At 40.7% G+C, this 20,444-nt stretch overlaps 1 protein-coding gene across 5 annotated transcripts in view; it reads right to left on the reverse strand.

The window, feature by feature from the left end:
• The window catches only part of pde1a (phosphodiesterase 1A), a 241,411-nt gene that overhangs the window by 82,906 nt on the left and 138,061 nt on the right, over positions 1-20,444 (reverse strand). For 2 of the 5 annotated variants that reach the window (XM_062963257.1, XM_062963245.1), the window contains exon 1: positions 15,128-15,415. The exons of the other annotated variants lie outside the window; for them this stretch is intronic. In XM_062963257.1, coding sequence (XP_062819327.1) covers positions 15,128-15,249 — 122 coding nt within the window. In that variant the 5' untranslated portion in view covers positions 15,250-15,415. Of the gene's footprint in view, positions 1-15,127; positions 15,416-20,444 lie in introns of those variants that run through there. 5 annotated transcript variants of the gene reach the window in all.

Here is a 20,444-nt window from a genome sequence, read left to right on the forward strand (position 1 = left end):
GCCCTTGGTCGGCCCCTCTTCCTTTTTCCTTCCATTTGCCCCAGCATCATTCTCTTCTCCAAGCTTTCCTGTCTTCTCATGATGTGGTCAAAGTATCTAATATCCTTCCCTCCAGTGAGCAGCCGGGCATTATTTCCAGGAGGATAGACTGGTTGGATCTTCTTGCGGTCCAAGGCACTCTCAGGATTTTCCTCCAACACCACAGTTCAAAAGCATCTATCCTCCTTCACTCAGCCTTCCAACATTTATTATATTGTACTGAACCATCCTGCAATCTTTCTGGAAGCAGATTCGTCTCACTTTTTAAAGAAATGCATAATAGGAATAACAAAATAATATGGACAGGATTCCCAATCTAGAGAGCATAGCTGGTGGATTTTCCACTTTGTCAGTATTATAAAAGTAGGTGTGGTGGGTCTTTTTTCTGTTTCATTCACATTGGAGTGCGGGGGAGGGGGGGAGCTACAATGGGTAAAATCCCTTTTAATATGGTTTGATTAATAGTGCTAACTACATCTGTCTTCTTGCTCACAGAATCTTTCAGATAAAGAGATGCATTATAAATGAGATCCAGCATTAGTGGCCATTTAATTTCCTTTGAGAAAATTAGTTTTATATCTCTGCCTTTTGAGAGACACATTAAGCTACACTAGCATATTCCCTTAGGCATAATTCAGTGACTACGTATAAAATAATAATTAATTGAAAATAATGAGGCCCCAGGGTCTTTCCTCTAGGATTTGGTAGACCTGTGCTTAATATTTGATAAAGCTTGATTAAATTTTATAGATGCTGTACTTAAAAGTTATGTAAACTTCTCTTCAACATACCTCTACAGCAGTGGTTCTCAACTTGTGGGTCCCTAGGTGTTTTGGCCTACAACTCCCAGAAGTCCCAGCCAGTTCACCAGCTGTTCAGATTTCTGGGAGTTGAAGACCAAAATATTTAGGGACCCACAGGTTGAGAATCACTGCTCTACAGCAACAAAGTTTTTGGCCTATTTGTTGTTAACACAAAAGCTGGGGGATCAGATTTTGGGATGATCTGTAGGGAGTTCTTGCAAAACAGTGTTGTTGAATTCTGCTGTCTTTAAATGTTCCTTCTCACTTAATTCAAGTGAAAGAACAGCAAAAGATACTGGGAGGTTGATCCTGTCCTCCAAAAACAGTCCTGCCATTAGACTGATTGAAATGAAGATGTCTCAACCAGTAGATGTTGGCTAGGAGAAGCAAATTGTTTGTTATACAATTGGTGGTAATGACAGAAATGGACAGAAGAATTGCCATCTTATAATCTAGTCTAACCAGCTGGATGGATAGGAGTGGCAATTTCTTCCTCTGCATATAGCAAGAAAAGGTTTGGGCTGGTTCCACCTTTCTTCACATCATAGCAAGAAGAAGACCTGCCTGACTGTAGCCATTGGTTACAGACAAGAAGCTTCCTTCTACCCCAGCTAGGAAAAAATCCATTATCTTCCTTGGACCAAAGTAAGGAGGGGAAGCAGTGCCATCATATATCACTGACCAGGGACAACACTTTAGTGAATATATTTTATATTGTTTCAGACTGTTCTAAACCATCTTGAAAATTATATCTTTACAATATGGGTATCAATCTTTCAAGTGAACACATCCTTGAGAAGTTTTGAAAAGCTTATGTTGGCTAAGCAGTGTCATCACAGGGTGACACAAAATTTTCTTGGAAGGAACATATTTGAGAGCAGTTGTCTAAACTGGACTATGCTTTTGTTCAGATTAGCATTTAGGGCATTTTTCTCCAACCATTGTGACATTTTCCACTGAGTAGAGTGGTCTAACTATATTATAATAATAAAACTTTATTTATACCCCGCCACCATCTCCCCAACGGGGACTCGGGGCGGCTTACATGGGGCCATGCCCAGAACAATACAATATAACAAAATATAAAACAACACATCATAACACAATTAAACAATACAATAGATAATAATATACATATTACAGCACAAAATCAAAAAAGCAATAAAAACCAGAGCGGGCCACATGAACACTATTTCAATGGATGTAGTTTATATTGATACCAATAAAGCTTTCAACAAATAGTACATAGTATTCTTGAAGATACATTGTAAAATGTGTATAATGCTACTATTGGGTGGATTTTACCTGGCTAAGGACCTAAACCTCAATAGCATATCCGTAAATGCTTCTATGTCATCCTGTACTTACAAGATTTTGTCTTAGGTCTAGTTCAAGGAAATTTTTCTTTTTTTAAAAAACCCCAGATGAATAACTAAAGGGAATGCTGATCAAATTTTCAAATACAGTAGAGTCTCATCCAACATAAATGGGCCGGCAGAATATTGGATAAGCGAATATGTTGGATAATAAGGAGGGATTAAGGAAAAGCCAATTAAACATTAATTACAAATTAAGCACCAAACATCATGTTACAAATTAAGCACCAAACATCATGTTATACAACAAATTTGACAGAAAAAGTAATTCAGTACACAGTAATGCTATGTAGTAATTACTGTATTTACGAATTTAGCACCAAAATATCACGATGTATTGAAAACATTGACTACAAAAATGTGTTGGATAATCCAGAACATTGAGTGTTGGATAAGTGAGACTCTACTGTAGCTCCAAAATTTGAAGAGATATCTAACAGTTTGAGATCAGGATTCAAATCGAGTGTTGGATAAGTGAGACTCTACTGTAGCTCCAAAATTTGAAGAGATATCTAACAGTTTGAGATCAGGATTTAAATCGAGTGTTGGATAAGTGAGACTCTACTGTAGCTCCAAAATTTGAAGAGATATCTAACAGTTTGAGATCAGGATTTAAATCGAGTGTTGGATAAGTGAGACTCTACTGTAGCTCCAAAATTTGAAGAGATATCTAACAGTTTGAGATCAGGATTTAAATCGAGTGTTGGATAAGTGAGACTCTACTGTAGCTCCAAAATTTGAAGAGATATCTAACAGTTTGAGATCAGGATTTAAATCGAGTGTTGGATAAGTGAGACTCTACTGTAGCTCCAAAATTTGAAGAGATATCTAACAGTTTGAGATCAGGATTCAAATCGAGTGTTGGATAAGTGAGACTCTACTGTAGCTCCAAAATTTGAAGAGATATCTAACAGTTTGAGATCAGGATTTAAATCGAGTGTTGGATAAGTGAGACTCTACTGTAGCTCCAAAATTTGAAGAGATATCTAACAGTTTGAGATCAGGATTTAAATCGAGTGTTGGATAAGTGAGACTCTACTGTAGCTCCAAAATTTGAAGAGATATCTAACAGTTTGAGATCAGGATTTAAATCGAGTGTTGGATAAGTGAGACTCTACTGTAGCTCCAAAATTTGAAGAGATATCTAACAGTTTGAGATCAGGATTCAAATCCCGGCTTGACCACGAACATCCCTGGCTGACCTTGGGAAACTCATCATTTCCCTAAGTCTCAGAGGAAAGTAAGGCAAACCCCTTCTGAATAAATCTTAGGAGGAAAATCCCATGATAGATTTGACTATGGATCACCTTAAGTTGGAAATAACATTAAGACAACAACAAGTAACCACAGCAACCACAGCCTAACAGGTTAGAAAATGAATTCAAAAAGAGCTTGACAAACTAGAGAAGTAGTCCAAAGCTGATAGTGCAATTACTGAATATGGAACATTTACATATCTAGAATACAGAATGCCAGCAGATATCTGTACAGTCAGTCCTCCACACTTGTGGGTTTATCTTTGATTATTCATAGATTTGATATGTTCTCTCTAGGGATCTTTAGGTCTTCCAGGGTGACTCCACCAGACGTTGACCATTGAATCATAGTGAGTAGCTCTCTGGGATTATCCAAGCACAAATCTATAGACAACATCCCCCCTGGAGAACCTAGAAATTCTGAGGACATACTACATAGACCACTTTCTGCGAAGAGCCAACAAACCAGCTCTGTGGTGGCTAAATGACACATGGAATGATTTGGGTTAATGCAAGCCAAAGCTACTTAATGTGGCCTTGAACCACACTGACCAAAGTCGTAGGTTATTCTGAATTCTCCCCCAATTCAGGATTTTGGGTTCATGTAAATAGCTGGACCAGTTCCAAGAGGAACTGGCCACACCTTTTTACACAGACACCCCATGTTTTCTGGGCTCAGGCAGGTACCATGCTCTCCTGTTCTCCTCATCATGGTGGCCAGCAGGCATGACATGGGCTATGTCAGTCACTCATTGCCTAGAGTACGGAGCCCTCGGTGGCGTAGTGGATTAAAGCATAGAATCATAGAATAGTAGAGTTGGAAGAGACCTCATGGGCCATCCAGTCCAATCCCCTGCCAAGAAGCAGGAAATCGCATTTAAAGCACCCCCGACAGATGGCCATCCAGCCTCTGTTTAAAAGCCTCCAAAGAAGGAGCCTCCACCACAGTCTGGGGGAGAGAGTTCCACTGTCGAACAGCTCTCACAGTGAGGAAGTTCTTCCTGATGTTCAGGTGGAATCTCCTTTCCTGTAGTTTGAAGCCATTGTTCCGTGTCCTAGTCTGCAGGGCAGCAGAAAACAAGCTTGCTCCCTCCTCCCTATGACTTCCCCTCACATATTTGTACATGGCTATCATGTCTCCTCTCAGCCTTCTTTTCTGCAGGCTAAACATGCCCAGCTCTTTAAGCCTCTCCTCATAGGGCTTGTTCTCCAGACCCTTAATCATTTTAGTCGCCCTCCTCTGGACACATTCCAGCTTGTCAACATCACCCTTCAACTGTGGTGCCCAAAATTGGACACAGTATTCCAGGTGTGGTCTGACCAAGGCAGAATAGAGGGGGAGCATGACGTTTATCATGAGGATGATAAAAACATCAAAACATCCAGGCATCCCCTGAGCAATGTCCTTGCAGATGGCCAATTCTCTCACACCAGAAGCGACTTGCAGTTTCTCAAGTTGCTCCTGACACAAAAAAATAATTGCCTAGAGTGATGCTAGCCAGAGTAATGAGGTGACTGGAGAAGGGCAGCAATTTCTCCTCTCCCCCTCCTCCCATTACTCTGGCAACTGGATCAATATCACTCCAGCAACTGACATGACCCATGTCATGCCCATTGCCTGCTGCAAAGAGGAGAACAGGGGGTCACAGTAAGGATGGCTGTTTGACAGTGACCTTTTTATTTGCAATTTTCCCATTTTCACAGGGGTTCTGAATTACTAAGCCCTGTGAAACAGGAAGGTTGGCTGTAATTACAATTAGTTCACAGTTATTTTTAGGAGGGATCAACTAAACTAATAAATCAAGGAGTGTGTGACACTCGTAGAATCCTACCTGCTTCCAAAATAACTTGGTTGATGTTAAAACTGAGCACAAGAGTGGAACTGATTAGCCATTTTTTTCAGGCAGGTTAAGAAGAAAAAGGGACAAGTAGGAACATAGGAAATTAGGTACTAATCCCTGTCATGTTAGCTTTCCAAGGCAGGAAAGCTGGGATACACCAGAGACAAGTGCAATTCATCGCCTGCATTATGAAGAGCTCTAGGATGTGTAGATCTGCCCTGAGACAACACCGTGCAATTTTTCTTCTTATGTAAATGACTATATTGCATTTTCATCTAATGAGACGTAAAGAAGTAAAGATGGACATAATTTGAATGCACAGTGTCACACAGGGAGAGAGAAAAAGCCCACAGTAATTAAGTCTAGGTCCAAATTGTGCAAAAGGGCAAAGGATGTGCAGTTAAATAAGTGGGCATTGCTGGTGTTTTCCATTTCCTGAGTTAACAAACCGCGTTGACATATCAGGGAGAACAGCATGTGGAGCTGGCCAGGGCCAGTCCGGGGGGAACATGTGCACGCCGAGAATCAGCAATAACATTTTGAAGGTTTCATAATGATTTCCCTCTGCATCAAAGCTAATTAAACAGGCAGAAATGCCATTTCAGTTCAGAGGGTTAGCAGTTCTCCATTATATCAAACGCATTGGTCCAGAACCTTTAAACAGGAGAGCTCATACATTGGAAGAGCAAAAAGCAGAGGAAACAACAATGAATTTTGGATTCTTCTCCCTTGCCTTGGGATAGCAACACCCACTTTTCAGGACAGGCTTCCCATCCTAACCTTAAGCAAAGTGAAGCAACCAGGTATGAGATGCTGAAACAGCTGTAGCAGCTGTAGCCATTTCTCTGGAACCCTCTGCCCATTGACTTTGGTTGGATGGCAAAGTTGTATGCACCACACAGTCTGACACACAACAGAGGAAGACAGTGAATGTCCCATTGCCATTTTCACAGCCAGCAGCCACAATTGGTTTGCACATCAATGGAGTGGTAAATCCACATTGACTTTGAATCCAAACTTTTAAAAAGCTATCTAAGCTGCTGGAGCCATTCTGAAGATATGGTTCAGTACTTGAATTTAGGAGCCTCCGGTGGCCAAGGGGATAAAAGCCTCATGGCTTGAAGTTTGGGTTGCTAACCTGAAGGCTGCCAGGTTCGAATCCCACCTGGGGAGAGCATGGATGAGCTCCGTTTGTCAGCTCCAGTTCCATGCGGGGACATGAGAAAAGCCTCCCACAAGGATGGTAAAACATCAAAAATATCCGGGTATCCCCTGGGCAACATCCTTGCAGAAGGCCAATTCTCTCACTCCAGAAGCAATTCCGGTTGCTCCTGACATGAAAAAAAAAGTACTTGAATTGCTTCAGGCTAGTTCGACCTGTTGACATGGCATGACAGTCATAGACTACCACTCTCACGTCACTGTATATATTTGAAGACTCTTGTTGCACCAGGCAGCAGAACATTTTGGGTTTGCCCTGATTGTTGCTCTTTCCCTTTCTCTTGGGCATTACATAATCAATACATGAAATACGACATTTGACATTTGTTCCAGTAAATATATTTCTAGCAGAGGAATGTGGGCTTATTGCCATGCTGCCGCCATCTCCTCCTCCTTCACAGCTGGCTTTTGAAAAATCAGCACTATAAGCAGTTCGCAAGGAGTCCAAATGCATTTTTAAATTTAAAACATGACAAAAAGCAACGAAGGTATCTGGATAACAGTTAAAGCTCATGCTTACTCTTTTAGGCCCCTTCTACACTGCCCCATATACCAGGATCTGATCCTTAATAATAATAATAATAATAATAATAATAATAATAATAATAATAATAATACATTCAGAGTTTTGGAGCACAATACTCCTGACCTCAAGAGTGTGTTAAAAAACAAAGAATGGATTGTCGATGTTGCAATCCCAGGTGACAGCAGGATTGAGGAGAAACAACTGGAAAAGCTGACACAATGTGAGGATTTAAAGATCGAATTACAAAGACTCTGGTACAAGTCAGTCAAGGTGGTCTTAGTAGTGATCGGCACACTGGGTGCAGTGCCTAAAGACCTTGGCCTGCACTTAAACATAATCAGCACTGACAAAATTACCATCTGCCAGCTGCAGAAGGCCACCTTAGTGGGATCTGTATGCATTATTCGCTGATATATCACACAGTCCTAGACACTTGGGAGGTGTCCAATGTGTGATCCAATACAACACCTAGCAGAGTGTTTGCTGTGGACTCATCTTGTGTCTCAAATAATAATAATAATAATAATAATAATTATTATTATTATTATTATTATTATTATTATTATTATTATTATTATTATTATTATGACTCACTCCCACACAGCTGGATCATCAAGTGCCTGGACGCCATCGGGATTAGTAAAAACATTGGCACCTTTATTGAAAACATGATGGAGCACTGGAAAACTGAACTGTTTGTTGGAAATGAAAGCTATGGACTTGTCAACATCAGAAGAGGATTTTTCCAGGGAGACTCATTGTCCCCTCTGCTTTTCATTATTGTCATGATCCCTCTGTCAACAGTCTTACAAAAAACAAATCTCGGCTATCAAACATCTAAGAAATCTCACAAAATTTCACATCTGATGTACATGGATGACCTGAAGCTGTATGGGAAAACGGAAACTGAAATCCAGTCTCTAACACTGTCCAAATTTTTAGCACTGATATCAGCATGGAGTTTGGTTTGGACAAATGTTTGACAATGGCACTGAAGAAGGGAAAAACCATTGAAAGTGAGGGCATAAATATGGCTAATGGCCAAACAATAAAGTGTCACCAGCCTGAGGCCTATAAATATCTGGGCATATTGCAGCTGGACAACATCAAGCATGAACATGTAAAACTGTGGTCAGCAAAGAATACACACAAAGGATCAGAAAAATTCTCAAAAGCAAGCTCAATGGAGGCAACACCATCAAGGCCATAAACACCTGGGCCATACCTGTCATAAGATATACTGCTGGCATTATAAACTGGACACAGGAGGAACAGGACAATTTGGACAGAAAAACAAGAAAACTCATGACCATTCATCATTCACTGCACCCTCTCAGTGATGTTGACCAGCTATACCTGCCTTGAAGATCAGGGGGCAGAGGACTCTTACAAGTCAAACAAGCAGTCAAAGAAGAAGAACATGCCCTGGCAGAATATGTAAAGCAAAGTGAAGAACCTGATTTGATTGAAGTAAAAAATCAGAAACTCCTCAAAGCACAACAGACAAAACACAAATACAAGAAAACCACACTACAAACTAGAGCTGACAGCTGGCACAACAAAACATTGCATGGAAATTTCCTTGACAAAATTGAAGGAAAAGCTGATAAGGAGAAAACCTGGCTCTGGCTCACGAATGGCCTGATCCTTGCAGCCCAGGAGCAAGCCATCAGAACAAATGCAATTAAGGCCAAGATCGAAAAATCAGCTAATGACCCAAAATGCAGACTGTGCAAGGAAACCGACGAAACCATTGATCATATTCTCAGCTGCTGTAAGAAAATCGCACAGACAGACTACAAACAGAGGCACAACTATGTGGCCCAAATGATTCATTGGAATTTATGCCTCAAGTACCACCTCCCAGCAGCAAAGAACTGGTGGGATCACAAACCTGCAAAGGTTGTGGAAAATGAACACGCAAAGATACTGTGGGACTTCCGAATCCAGACTGACAAAATTCTGGAACACAACACATCAGACATCGCAGTTGTGGAAAAGAAAAAGGTTTGGATCATTGATGTTGCCATCCCAGGTGACAGTCGCATTTACGAAAAACAACAGGAAAAACTCAGCCGCTATCAGGACCTCAAGATTGAACTTCAAAGACTCTGGCAGAAACCAGTGCAGGTGGTCCCGGTGGTGACGGGCACACTGGGTGCCGTGCCAAAAGATCTCAGCCAGCATTTGGAAACAATAGGCATTGACAAAATTACGATCTGCCAACTGCAAAAGGCCACCCTACTGGGATCTGCGCACATCATCCGAAAATACATCACACAGTCCTAGACACTTGGAAAATGTTCGACTTGTGATTTTGTGATACGAAATCCAGCATATCTATCTTGTTTGCTGTGTCATACAATAAAATAATAATAATAATAATAATAATAATAATAATAATAATAATAATAATAATAATACGGATATTACCGGGTTAAAAGGAGGGGTGCTACATGACACCAGTAATAAATGTGTGCAATGGACAAAAAACATGAGTTTTAAATGTCCCCTTTTGTCCTAATTTATCTAACTTCAGGGACATTAGAGAAGCCTCCCACAAGGATGGTAAAACATCAAACATCTGGGTCTTCCCTGGGCAATGTCCTTGCAGATGGCCAATTCTCTCACACCAAAAGCAACTTGCAGTTTTTCACGTTGCTCCTGATATGGAAAAAAAATCTGAGCATGGATGATTATGCATTATGGCCGGAAATAGTTTAACTCATGGGATGAACTCAGTGCCTCTCCATCATTGAATAGAGGCTGAAGTGTCCTAGGACTGGAAAATTTCTCAATGTGATAAGGTGGCAAGTCTGATTCAGTTCCTAGTACTTCACTTTCATCCACTCCATCAGACTGATATTTTATCTGTTAATTCCCATTCCCAGTTTGCTAAATCCACAAGGGAATTCCAGATTCCTTGACCTATTGTGGAGTCACAGGCCCAGAGCCGGGGGGGGGGGGGGGGGGCTTGAGGGGCTTCAAATTCTCAGGGTGGTCCGCGAGAAGGTCTTACATTTATTCTTTAAACTGTTGTGTTTATTCATATCATGATCTGATCACTATATCCCATATGCATGGGGTATTCGGATAAGGATACAAAAATGTGCTAGGGTAGATCCCCTCTCACTCAGACTCAGCCCACCGCCCCCCGAACCAAAATCCCAGCTCCCCCCCTCCCCCAGATCAAAATCTTGGCTACGGTACTGTGGAGTCAGTATGGTATAGTGGGATTGAGTATTGGAATAAGGGCTCTGAAATACCAGGGAATGAATTGCCACTCAGCTATGGATAGATAACCATAGATAACTAGATAGCCACTAGATAACCATAGGTAAGTTACAATCTCGCAGTCACAGAGGAAGGCAATGGCAACAGCAGAACAACTTTGATCCTTTTCCTCTGCTCATGGCCTTAAAAGGCCCTGAAAGGGGTAAGTTTTTATTATCTTAAAATCACAATTATTTTAAGTTAGATAGTAAAGGGTATGTGTGTTAAGTTTGGTCCAGATCCATCAAACCATGTAGAAGGACTTGGGGTACAACCCAACAAGCATGCATACTTTGACTTTAGACAGACAGACAGACAGACAGACAGATACTTGTGTATTCATCCATTAGACATGATGCCTTTTTGAATATTTTAATGATTTATTCTTTGTAACTGTTGCAGATGCTGTGCCTTGTAATATCAACCATGTAACACCACCAGGACTCATCATCTGTGACATCACAAAGTATCATCAGTAGAACTGAAGTTCTGACCTGAAATTTCACTGCCTAGGCAACTCACATTATGATTGCTATGCTTATTCCTAAAGTTATGTTTTGTATTTGAGAACTCTGGTATTTAATTTTGTGTCCGTAAGGAAAGATGCTATAGAATGCAGTTCTCTACACCTTTTCATTCAACGTTTTAGCCAAGGAATTTCATTTCTTAATTCACAATTACATGATTCATTGTCATGTTTTTATATGAATTGTCCTATGAGTTTCTCTAAAAAGGGTATTTTTAAAAAATATATTTTTATTAAAGATTTTCTTATTACTTATACAATGAAAGAGTGGAAACATTATTTATAGGAAGGTTTGGGGGGGGGGGGGGGAGATAGTAAAAAAGAAAAAAGGAGAGAGAAAAGAATAAAGAGGAAAAAAAGTGTTGAGCTTCCGTTCATCTCTTATTCCTGTTCATTTTTCTTCAGATCCTCTTGTTTTTATTTCTCTCCCTTTTGTTTGTAAATTTTTAGTTTTATTTTCTCTCTTAAGGATTGTACTTCATCTTCCTATATTCTTCAAATACGGACCAATTGGTAATTTTTACCCAATTGCCAGTGTTCTTTTTCAATAAAAATGTTAATTGGTCCATGTCCTTTATCTCCCATACTTTATTTAGCCAGTCTTCTCTCTCAGGGCTATTTTCTTGCTTCCACATCTTTGCATAAACCATTCTTGCTGCAGTTGATACGAAGGTTGCTATCTTTTCTTTATTAATGTCATTAAAAGTGTCTTTATCCAAGATACCCAAAAGATAAATCTCCGGTTTAATTGAATAATTTATTCTTAATATTTTTTGGCTTTCACTGTGTACCATATTCCAGAATTCTTTTGCTTTTGCACATGTCCACCAACAATGGTAGAATGTTCCCTCTTTAGTTTTACATTTCCAACATTTATCGTTGGATTGTTTATACATTATACTTAGCTTTTTGGGGGTCAGATACCATCTGTGGATCATTTTTAAATAATTTTCTTTTAAGTCCGTAGCATATGTAAATCTCATTCTTCTTGTCCAGACCTACTCCCATTCTGATAGGTCTGCCTATGTTTTTGGCCCAATTGACCAATTAACTTCTTCTTTTTCAGTTGCCCATTCCAACAATTTATTATAAAATTTAGTTATTAATTTCTTTTCTGACAGTAATACAGTCTCCCAGAAGTCACCCTTCTTTCCAAAACCCAGTTTTCGGTCTGAATTAAAATATTCTTTTATCTGAAGGTATTGTAGCCATGCCACTTCTTTAAAGTCTTTTTTAACCATCTCATGGCTTCTCAATTTTGTCTCATTATGTTCATCAATCAGCAGTTCTTTATAAGTAGGCCATCTAATCCACCCTAATAGGCATCTAATAGCCTCTGGTATTTTTTTAAAGCCCACAAAGTATGTATGCTATCTGAATTCCATACATTTTCACAAAGATTTGCAGATTTGTAAGAGGCAGTGGTGGCGTAGTGGCTTAAACCGCTAGGCTGTAGAACTTTGCTGATTGGAAGGTTGGCAGTTTGAATCCAATGAGGGGATTGTTGATACTCAGAAGTTACTATAGACTTTTCCTAAGTAATAATAAGGATCAGAACCTTTGTAACAAGAGTAAAGCAGCTGCATGTGTTAGATGGGTGTGTTAACAAGCCTAGTGAATAAAGCAAACTGTGGGTTAGCTGTTGTATGGTGGTTCTTGGCTGCATGTACTGTAGTTGGTAATATTGACTGCTAGCCACTGATGTTGGCTGTTGAAGCTGGAAGCTGAAGAAGAAAGCTTCTGAAAAGCAAGGAGTGCGTGCTCGTCTCACTGCACCAGTCAAGGGCATCGTGGAACTTTGTAAGGAAAGAAGTTGAACTTTTATGTTTTTCCTTCGTATTATCAAGAAGAAGACTTTTCAAGGAGAGTTTGTTTGCTTTTTCTTTGTAGTGAGGATAACTACCATGAACTGTGTTATATATTTTTTTTGTTATCCTTAAAGAGAATTGAACTACTTTCAGTTTCTACTTTAGAGCACAGCTAACTCAAGTGTTTTTCTTTCATCAGGACTTGAGCTCAGGGACACACAGAGTAAAAAAGGCTGGTGTATCCTTAACAAGATAAGGGCAAACAATCTTCCGCACTCTACATATCAAATATACAGGCATGTAACTAACCATGGTTTGACAGGGATGAGCTCCTGTTGTTATCCACAGCTTCTGCCAACTTGGCAGTTCAAAAACATGTAAATGTGAGTAGATCAATAGGTATCGCTCTGGCGGGAAGGTAACAGAGCTCCATGTGGTCTATGGACAATGCCAGCTCTTCGGCTTAGAAATGGAGATGAGCACAAACCCCCAGAATCGGACATGACTAATGTCATGGGTAAACCTTTACCTTTACCTTGCCAATTTGAATTTCAAAACCAAAATGTAATTTGACTTCAGTTTGGGTGGAAGGAACAGGAGGAAACACAAACACACCAGATATTGCATATGAAAACAAACATTCCTCAAGCTCCAAAACAAGTTCTTTTATGGAAGCCTTTTGGGCCACGATTTCAAGAAAAACAGCACATTATGTAATTTTGATTCCCAATGGCTACTGGTTCTCTTGTAGTGCTACTGTCTTTGAGTAGGGAAAAGCTTAGTCCTCCAGGTTACAATTATCACCATTCCTTACAGTTTTTAATGCTTGACTGTGGCTAATGAACTTAACCGCATAAACAGACACTAATGAACATTTCTTCTTAAACCATTTTTTTCTTAAAGAAAAGCAATGAATAAAAGTTACAAATTAGGGGTGTGTCCACTTACCCAAGTTACTATCATAATTAAACCTAACCAATGACACTCTAGTAACTGAATAAAAATGAACTAAAGATCTTGGACACCAGTAACTAGATTTGAGTTTGCTGCCATGAACTGACATAACAGGCTCCCACTCTTGCATCTTTTAAAAAGCAGTTAAAAACTTGTGTTTTTTTTTTTGCTGCGCATTTGAATAACTCAGTCCCCATGTCCTAAATTAAATCAATATATTTCTCACACACTGTTCCTGCTTTATAATTAACTGGACGTCCATCCTCTGCAAACGATTAATTTTTTTTCCATCTTGTCGTTTGTCCCACAGCATTGCACTTTAGTTCAAATGTCCCCTCCATACCACCCCACTCCATTAATCTGGTGGTTCATTCCATTTTACTTTGTCTTTACTCATTTTATGCTTTTAATGAGTTTTGTGATCATTGTAATGTATTGCTTTACAATGTTGATTTTATGGTGGTTTATTTATTGTAATATGTTTTACCTGTTGTACTTGTTTTGTTAGCCGCCCCGAGTCCCTGTCGGGAGATGGTGGCGGGGTAGAAAAATAAAGTTACTTACTTACTTACATAAAAACTATACAGCAGTTCAAGCTAGAAGGGATAGAGAAGGACAAGAAACATGATGACCAGCATCTAATAATTTCTGGTGCAAGAGAGATATTTTATGTGATAATATTGTTGCCATGTGAGTAGATCTTTGCCAACTGAACACTGGCAATCGAGAGGATACAATGAAAGACTTTACTAAAGAAGATACCTGATATGTTTTTCTTCTCCAAATTGATATTCTCATACCAAACTCATTCTTTCTTTTATTTTCTGAGTTTAATTCTTTCCTTATTGTGTAGCACAGTGGTTTTCAACCTGGGGTCCCCAGATGTTTTTGGCCTTCAACTCCCAGAAATCCTAACAGCTGGTAAACTGGCTGGGATTTTTGGGAGTTGTAGGCCAAAACACCTGGGAATCCCAGGTTGAGAACCACTGGTATAGCAGTTGGTTACTGATTTTCATTTTAGTATTTTCCCTGTCTCCATAGATTTCTGGATATTCCTGTCTTCTGAGGTAGGTTTCCCCCCCTAACATGAGGGTAACCTTCAGCAGTGGCAGCTTTCAATTAAGTGGAGAAAGTAGATCCATCCAGATTTAAATCTGAACTTCAAAAGATCTGGTCAAGGTAATTTGGGAGATAGGGTTCAGCCCCCCCCCCCCCCCCCCCCCGGACACTTTTTTAAGTTCAGGCTGAAATCCAGAGCAGGTCTACTCTCTTACTGACATACAAGTCAATATTGTGTCCATAGCTTTCTGAACTTCTGAGTTTTGAAATGAGTGACACACGTCAAGGAGGCTTGTAACTCCTCATTGGCAGTAGTTTTTTTCTTGTCTGCTCCATGTTCATTTTCATGAAAGAAACCCTAGTGGCAGCTGTGCTTTCCCACACAGAGAGAACTGCTGCCCACCTGACTATAGAAAGGCTATGGCAACACACAGTATATACCTACCTCCATGTGAATTGAGATTTGCCCAAACGTGCCTTCTTCTGCTTCTTCCTGTAGCAGAATGGGAAGCACAATACGAGTTTGCCGGAGGGAGGGGTTGGCCTGTGAGATGGCTGCCCTCCCATGCTGATGAAAGACAGCCTCAAGAAGAAAGGCTCGGCATTGTGACCTCACACTGATGACATCCTCTGGAAGGCCAGCAGACTGTGTGCCCTTAGGTTGACACTACCACATAATGAGGCTAATGTGTTATGGAATCATAGAGTTGGAAGAAACCACGTGGGGCATCCAGTCCAACTCCCTGCCATGCAAGAACAATCAAAGTACCCTCTGTTTAAAAGCCTCCAAAGAAGGAGCCTCCTCAGAGTCTGAGAGTTCCACCATTAAACAGATTTTAAAGTCAGGAATAACAATAAAAACAGATCACGGAACAACAAATTGGTTCAAGATTGGGAAAGGAGTGCAGCAGGGCTGCATACTTTCACCCTCCCTATTCAACTTGTACGCAGAACACATCATGCGACATGCGGGGCTTGAGGAATCCAAGGTCGGAGTTAAAATGGCTGGAAGAAACATTAACAACCTTAGGTATGCAGATGATACCACTCTGATGGCCGAAAGCGAGGAGGAGCTTATCATCAAGGTGAAAGAAGAAAGCGCAAAAGCTGGGTTGCAGTTAAACGTCAAGAAAACCAAGTTCATGGCAACTACACCTATTGATAACTGGCAAATAGAGGGAGAAAACGTGGAGGCAGTGACAGACTTTATATTTCTAGGTGCGAAGATCACTGCAGATGCAGACTGCAGCCAGGAAATCAGAAGACGTTTACTTCTTGGGAGGAGAGCAATGGCCAGCCTTTACAAAATAGTGAAGAGCAGAGACATCACACTGGCAATGAAGGTCTGCATAGTCAAAGCAATGGTATTCCCCATACTAACCTATGGATGCGAGAGCTGGACCATAAGGAAGGCTGAACGAAGGAAGCTAGACACTTTTGAACTTTGGTGCTGGAGGAAAATCCTGAGAGTGCCTTGGACCGCAAGAAGATCCAACCAGTCCATCCTCCAGGAAATAATGCCCGACTGCTCACTGGAGGGAAGGATATTAGAGGCAAAGCTGAAGTATTTTGGCCACATCATGAGGAGACAGGAAAGCTTGGAAAAGATCACGATGCTGGAGAAAATGGAAGGAAAAGGAAGAGAGGCCAACCAAGGGCAAGATGGATGGACGGTATCCTTGAAGTGACTGGCTTGACCTTGAAGGAACTGGGGGCGGTGACGGCCGACAGGGAGCTCTGGCGTGGACTGGTCCATGCGGTCACAAAGAGTTGGAGACGACTAAACGACTGAGCAGCAGCATAGTCAGGAAGTTTTTCCTCCTGTTCAGGTGGAATCTCCTTTCCTTTTCATTGTTGCTGCTCACTTTTGAAGTAAGTGAGGGAAAGTGAAATAAGAAGTTGACTTTTTCTATGTTGGCAAGTTTTAAATCTGCAGAACTGAAGTCTAGAATGCCATCTAACAAGGCAACAAGTTCAAAGCAAGGGGGGAGAAAACTGTAGGTCCAACAAGGCAAATTTGGAAGCTCAGGATGCTACGAGATTAGGCTTGTCTGATGCAATTATTGTAAACTGCCATCAAGTAGACTTATATTGACCCTTTGCATGAGAGACATTTAAGTTCCCCTGTTCTCAACAGACTGCTCTGGTCTTGCAAAGTCAGGGCTGTCTCTTTCTTGATTTAGTCCAGTAGTTCCCAACTTTTGGACTCTAGATGTTTCGGACTTCAACTCCCAGAAATCCCAGCCAGTTTCCAGCTGTTAAGGAACTACGGGAGCTGAAGTCCAAAACACCTGGAGGCCCAAAGGTTGGGAACCGCTGATGTAATCCATCCATCTGGAATGCCATCTTCCTTGTTTCTTACTGCCTTTTACTTTACCAAACATTCTTGTCTTTTGTAGTGAGTGCAGTTGCCCTACTACAAACACACAATTTTATTATTCAAAAAGGGGTCCTTCGGAAACTTTTCAATATTTCCCATTACCGCTTTCCTCCCCCACCCTCCCCCCCGGAAGACACACATACTTGGGATGGATGGTTGGGGGGAAAGGCCAAATAGTTTTATGATGGTTCTTGGTTGGCATATAGGCAGAAAAGTACACCTGAAAAGATCATCAGCCTGGAAAATTATTGACCAAGATCCTGAACCATATGCCCTAAGTTTAGAGTTTAGAGTTAGATCATCCACATGAACCGCACCCCATTTAAACTCAACAGAAACTTTCCAAACAATGGAAGTCTGAAACATGGAAGACTGACATGGTTAGCCACCTCCCAAAAACCTTGACTGCTCATAGAAGCTCCTTAAATTTTAAGACAGTTTCCAGGGGAGGGCAATTGCATTATGTATGTATTTTATTTTGTTTCATTGTAATTGCCTGGGCTTGGCCCCATGTTAGCCGCTCTGGGTCCCTTTGGGGAGCTGAAGGAAGGGTACAAAAATTAAGTTATTATACACAGTATGACACAGCAAACAAGATATATGCTGGATTTCGTATCCCAAAATCACAATCCAAACACTTCCCAAGCATTTAGGACTGTGTGATGTATTTTCGGATGATGCGCGCAGATCCCAGTAAGGTGGCCTTTTGCAGTTGACAGATCGTAATTTTGTCACTGTTTATTGTTTCCAAATGCCGGCTGAGATCTTTTGGCACGGCACTCAGTGCGCTTATTATTATTATTGACACAACGACATTGTATGACACAGCAAACAAGATAGATATGCTGGATTTCGTATCACAAAATCACAAGTCGAACACTTCCCAAGCGTTTAGGACTCTGTGATGTATTTTCGGATGATGCGTCAGATCCCAGTAAGGTGGCCTTTTGCAGTTGGCAGATCGTAATTTTGTCAATGTCTATTGTTTCCAAATGCTGGCTGAGATCTTTTGGCACAGCACCCAATGTGCCGATCACCACTGGGACCACCTGTACTGGTTTCTGCCAGAGTCTTTGAAGTTCAATCTTGAGGTCCTGATAGCGGCTGAGTTTTTCCTGTTGTTTTTCGTCAATACAACTGTCACCTGGGATGGCAACATCAATGATCCAAACCTTTTTCTTTTCCACAACTGTGATGTCTGGTGTGTTGTGTTCCAGAACTTTGTCAGTTTGGATTCGGAAGTCCTTATTATTATTATTATTATTATTATTATTATTATTATTACTACTACTACTACTACTACTACTACTCCTACTACTAATGAATACATACCACCTTATCACCGAAGGTGGTACTTGCTACTCTTTGGCCACAAGGCCTGCCGAGTGCCATCACATGATGCTGGCTTGGTCCTGCCCCATTCATGGCTGAAGTAGAGAGGAAACATTGCAAGATACTACCTCAACAATGACAGTAAGGTAAGTGACTTTTGGGTAGCTCAGATAGAGCTACCCTTATTTTTTGGTCTTTCCCCCATATGTTAGAGGAAAGGACAATGCAGGAACGTGCATTGCCACCCTTTCTCCTGTCTAATGGAACGGCACCAAAACACCTTGTCCCGATGCCCTCATGTGATGGGGAAGGAAGGAGGGTGTGTGCGTTGCTGCAAGGCATCCCATGCGTCTTCTGTTTCACCAGTTTCTTGAATACAGATGAAAAATGAACTGTCAGGTTTCTATCCCTACTTCCATGTTTCCCCCTCTTTCTCTCCTCTGCCCACAACAACCCAACAGGAAGAACTTTAAAAGTCGTTCATAACGAAATGATTTAACTCTTTGCTATTAAACTGCATAATGTATTTTTCCTAAATCTGAGTAATATTTTTCCGGAAGAAGCCAGGAAACCAACAACTTAAGCAGGATGTGTCAAGTATGTTGTCTGCCAAGGGAATCAAATACTTCATCCTTGCAGCCATTTAGTATATTTTCCTTAGTCCTCTACTAGTTCTAGCCAGCCAGCAATCAAATGACAGAGTTGTGAAGATCATGCAATTGTCATGGATACAATATATTTTTTCTACCCCATGGTGCTCCTACACAAACAGATGATAGAATACCTTTCTTCATTAGTAGAAAATATAGTAGTTAAATATTAAGTACAGTCTATGTATGGATTAACATATACGTGCATATCTACATAAGACATTGTCAGCTGCCTTTCTGCAAATTACAGTCGAGATAGCATAATAATTAGCAAAAACATCGTAAAAACACAATTCAAAAGTAAGACTGCAACATACACAACAAGAGCCAAATCAAGCATGAGAAATGAAAGGGCAAAGTCATAAAAGTAACAGATCAGATATTATAGCACTGGAGCCATAACCCAAACAAGAACAAGTTAAGAGAGAAATACGCCCTCCAACATTTCACAATTGGAAATCACCAGTACACATGTTGCTGAACAACATCAGAGTGTGGTAAAAAGGGTGTGGACGGACAACTCGAGGAGAAACATTATTACTGAGGAAGAACAGAATAACTATTATTTTAAGCAGCAAAACCTTGGAATTTCTGTATTGAATTTGGGAAAACCTGGGGGAGGGAAGGTGAGAAGGTTGGCACCCAATCAATAAACACAATATTTTCTCTGCATATATGCATACCAACAACATGAATAAAAATAATGTCATCCAGTACATTACATAGCTCAACAGTATAAAAATTATTGGTGTCTTGTTTTTTAGGCTGGTTCCTAGGCTTATTTGAGGCACTGATTCAGAAAATTGCATTGGATAGACCACATCAGCTCTAGTTTCTTAGACATGGTTGTCATGGTTTTCTATGGGCAAGCAGATGGCGACTGGTAGATGGCATATGTTCTGTATTTCAAAAGCTAGAGCTGATAGGGGGAAACTGGTACAATTTTTGGAATCAGCAAGTCAAATATATGAAGAAACAGGTCTAACATTTGAGACACAAAAATGTGTGTTGGCCAGTGTTACCCTATCTCTACTAAGTCATTTAGTTCATTGAGTGACTTTGGACAAGTTGTTCTCTCTCTTTTGGCCTGGTCTACCTCACACTGTTGCTGTGGCCCCATCTGCACTACCATTATAATGCAGATTGAAGTGCATTATATGATCAATGTAGACTCATATAATGCAGTTTAAGTGATTTGAACTGGATTATATGGCACAGTGTGTTAAAGCACTGAGCTACTGAACTTGTGGACCAAAAGGTCCCAGGTTCAAATCCCAGGAGTGGAATGAGCGCCCTCTGTTAGCCCCAGCTCCTGCCAACCTAACAGTTCGAAAATGTAAGTAGATCAATAGGTACCGCTCTGGCGGGAAGGTAATGGCACTCCATGCAGTCATGCCGGC

This window comes from Anolis carolinensis, chromosome 1 (genome assembly GCF_035594765.1).
Source record: "Anolis carolinensis isolate JA03-04 chromosome 1, rAnoCar3.1.pri, whole genome shotgun sequence".
Classification (NCBI taxonomy): domain Eukaryota; kingdom Metazoa; phylum Chordata; class Lepidosauria; order Squamata; family Dactyloidae; genus Anolis; species Anolis carolinensis.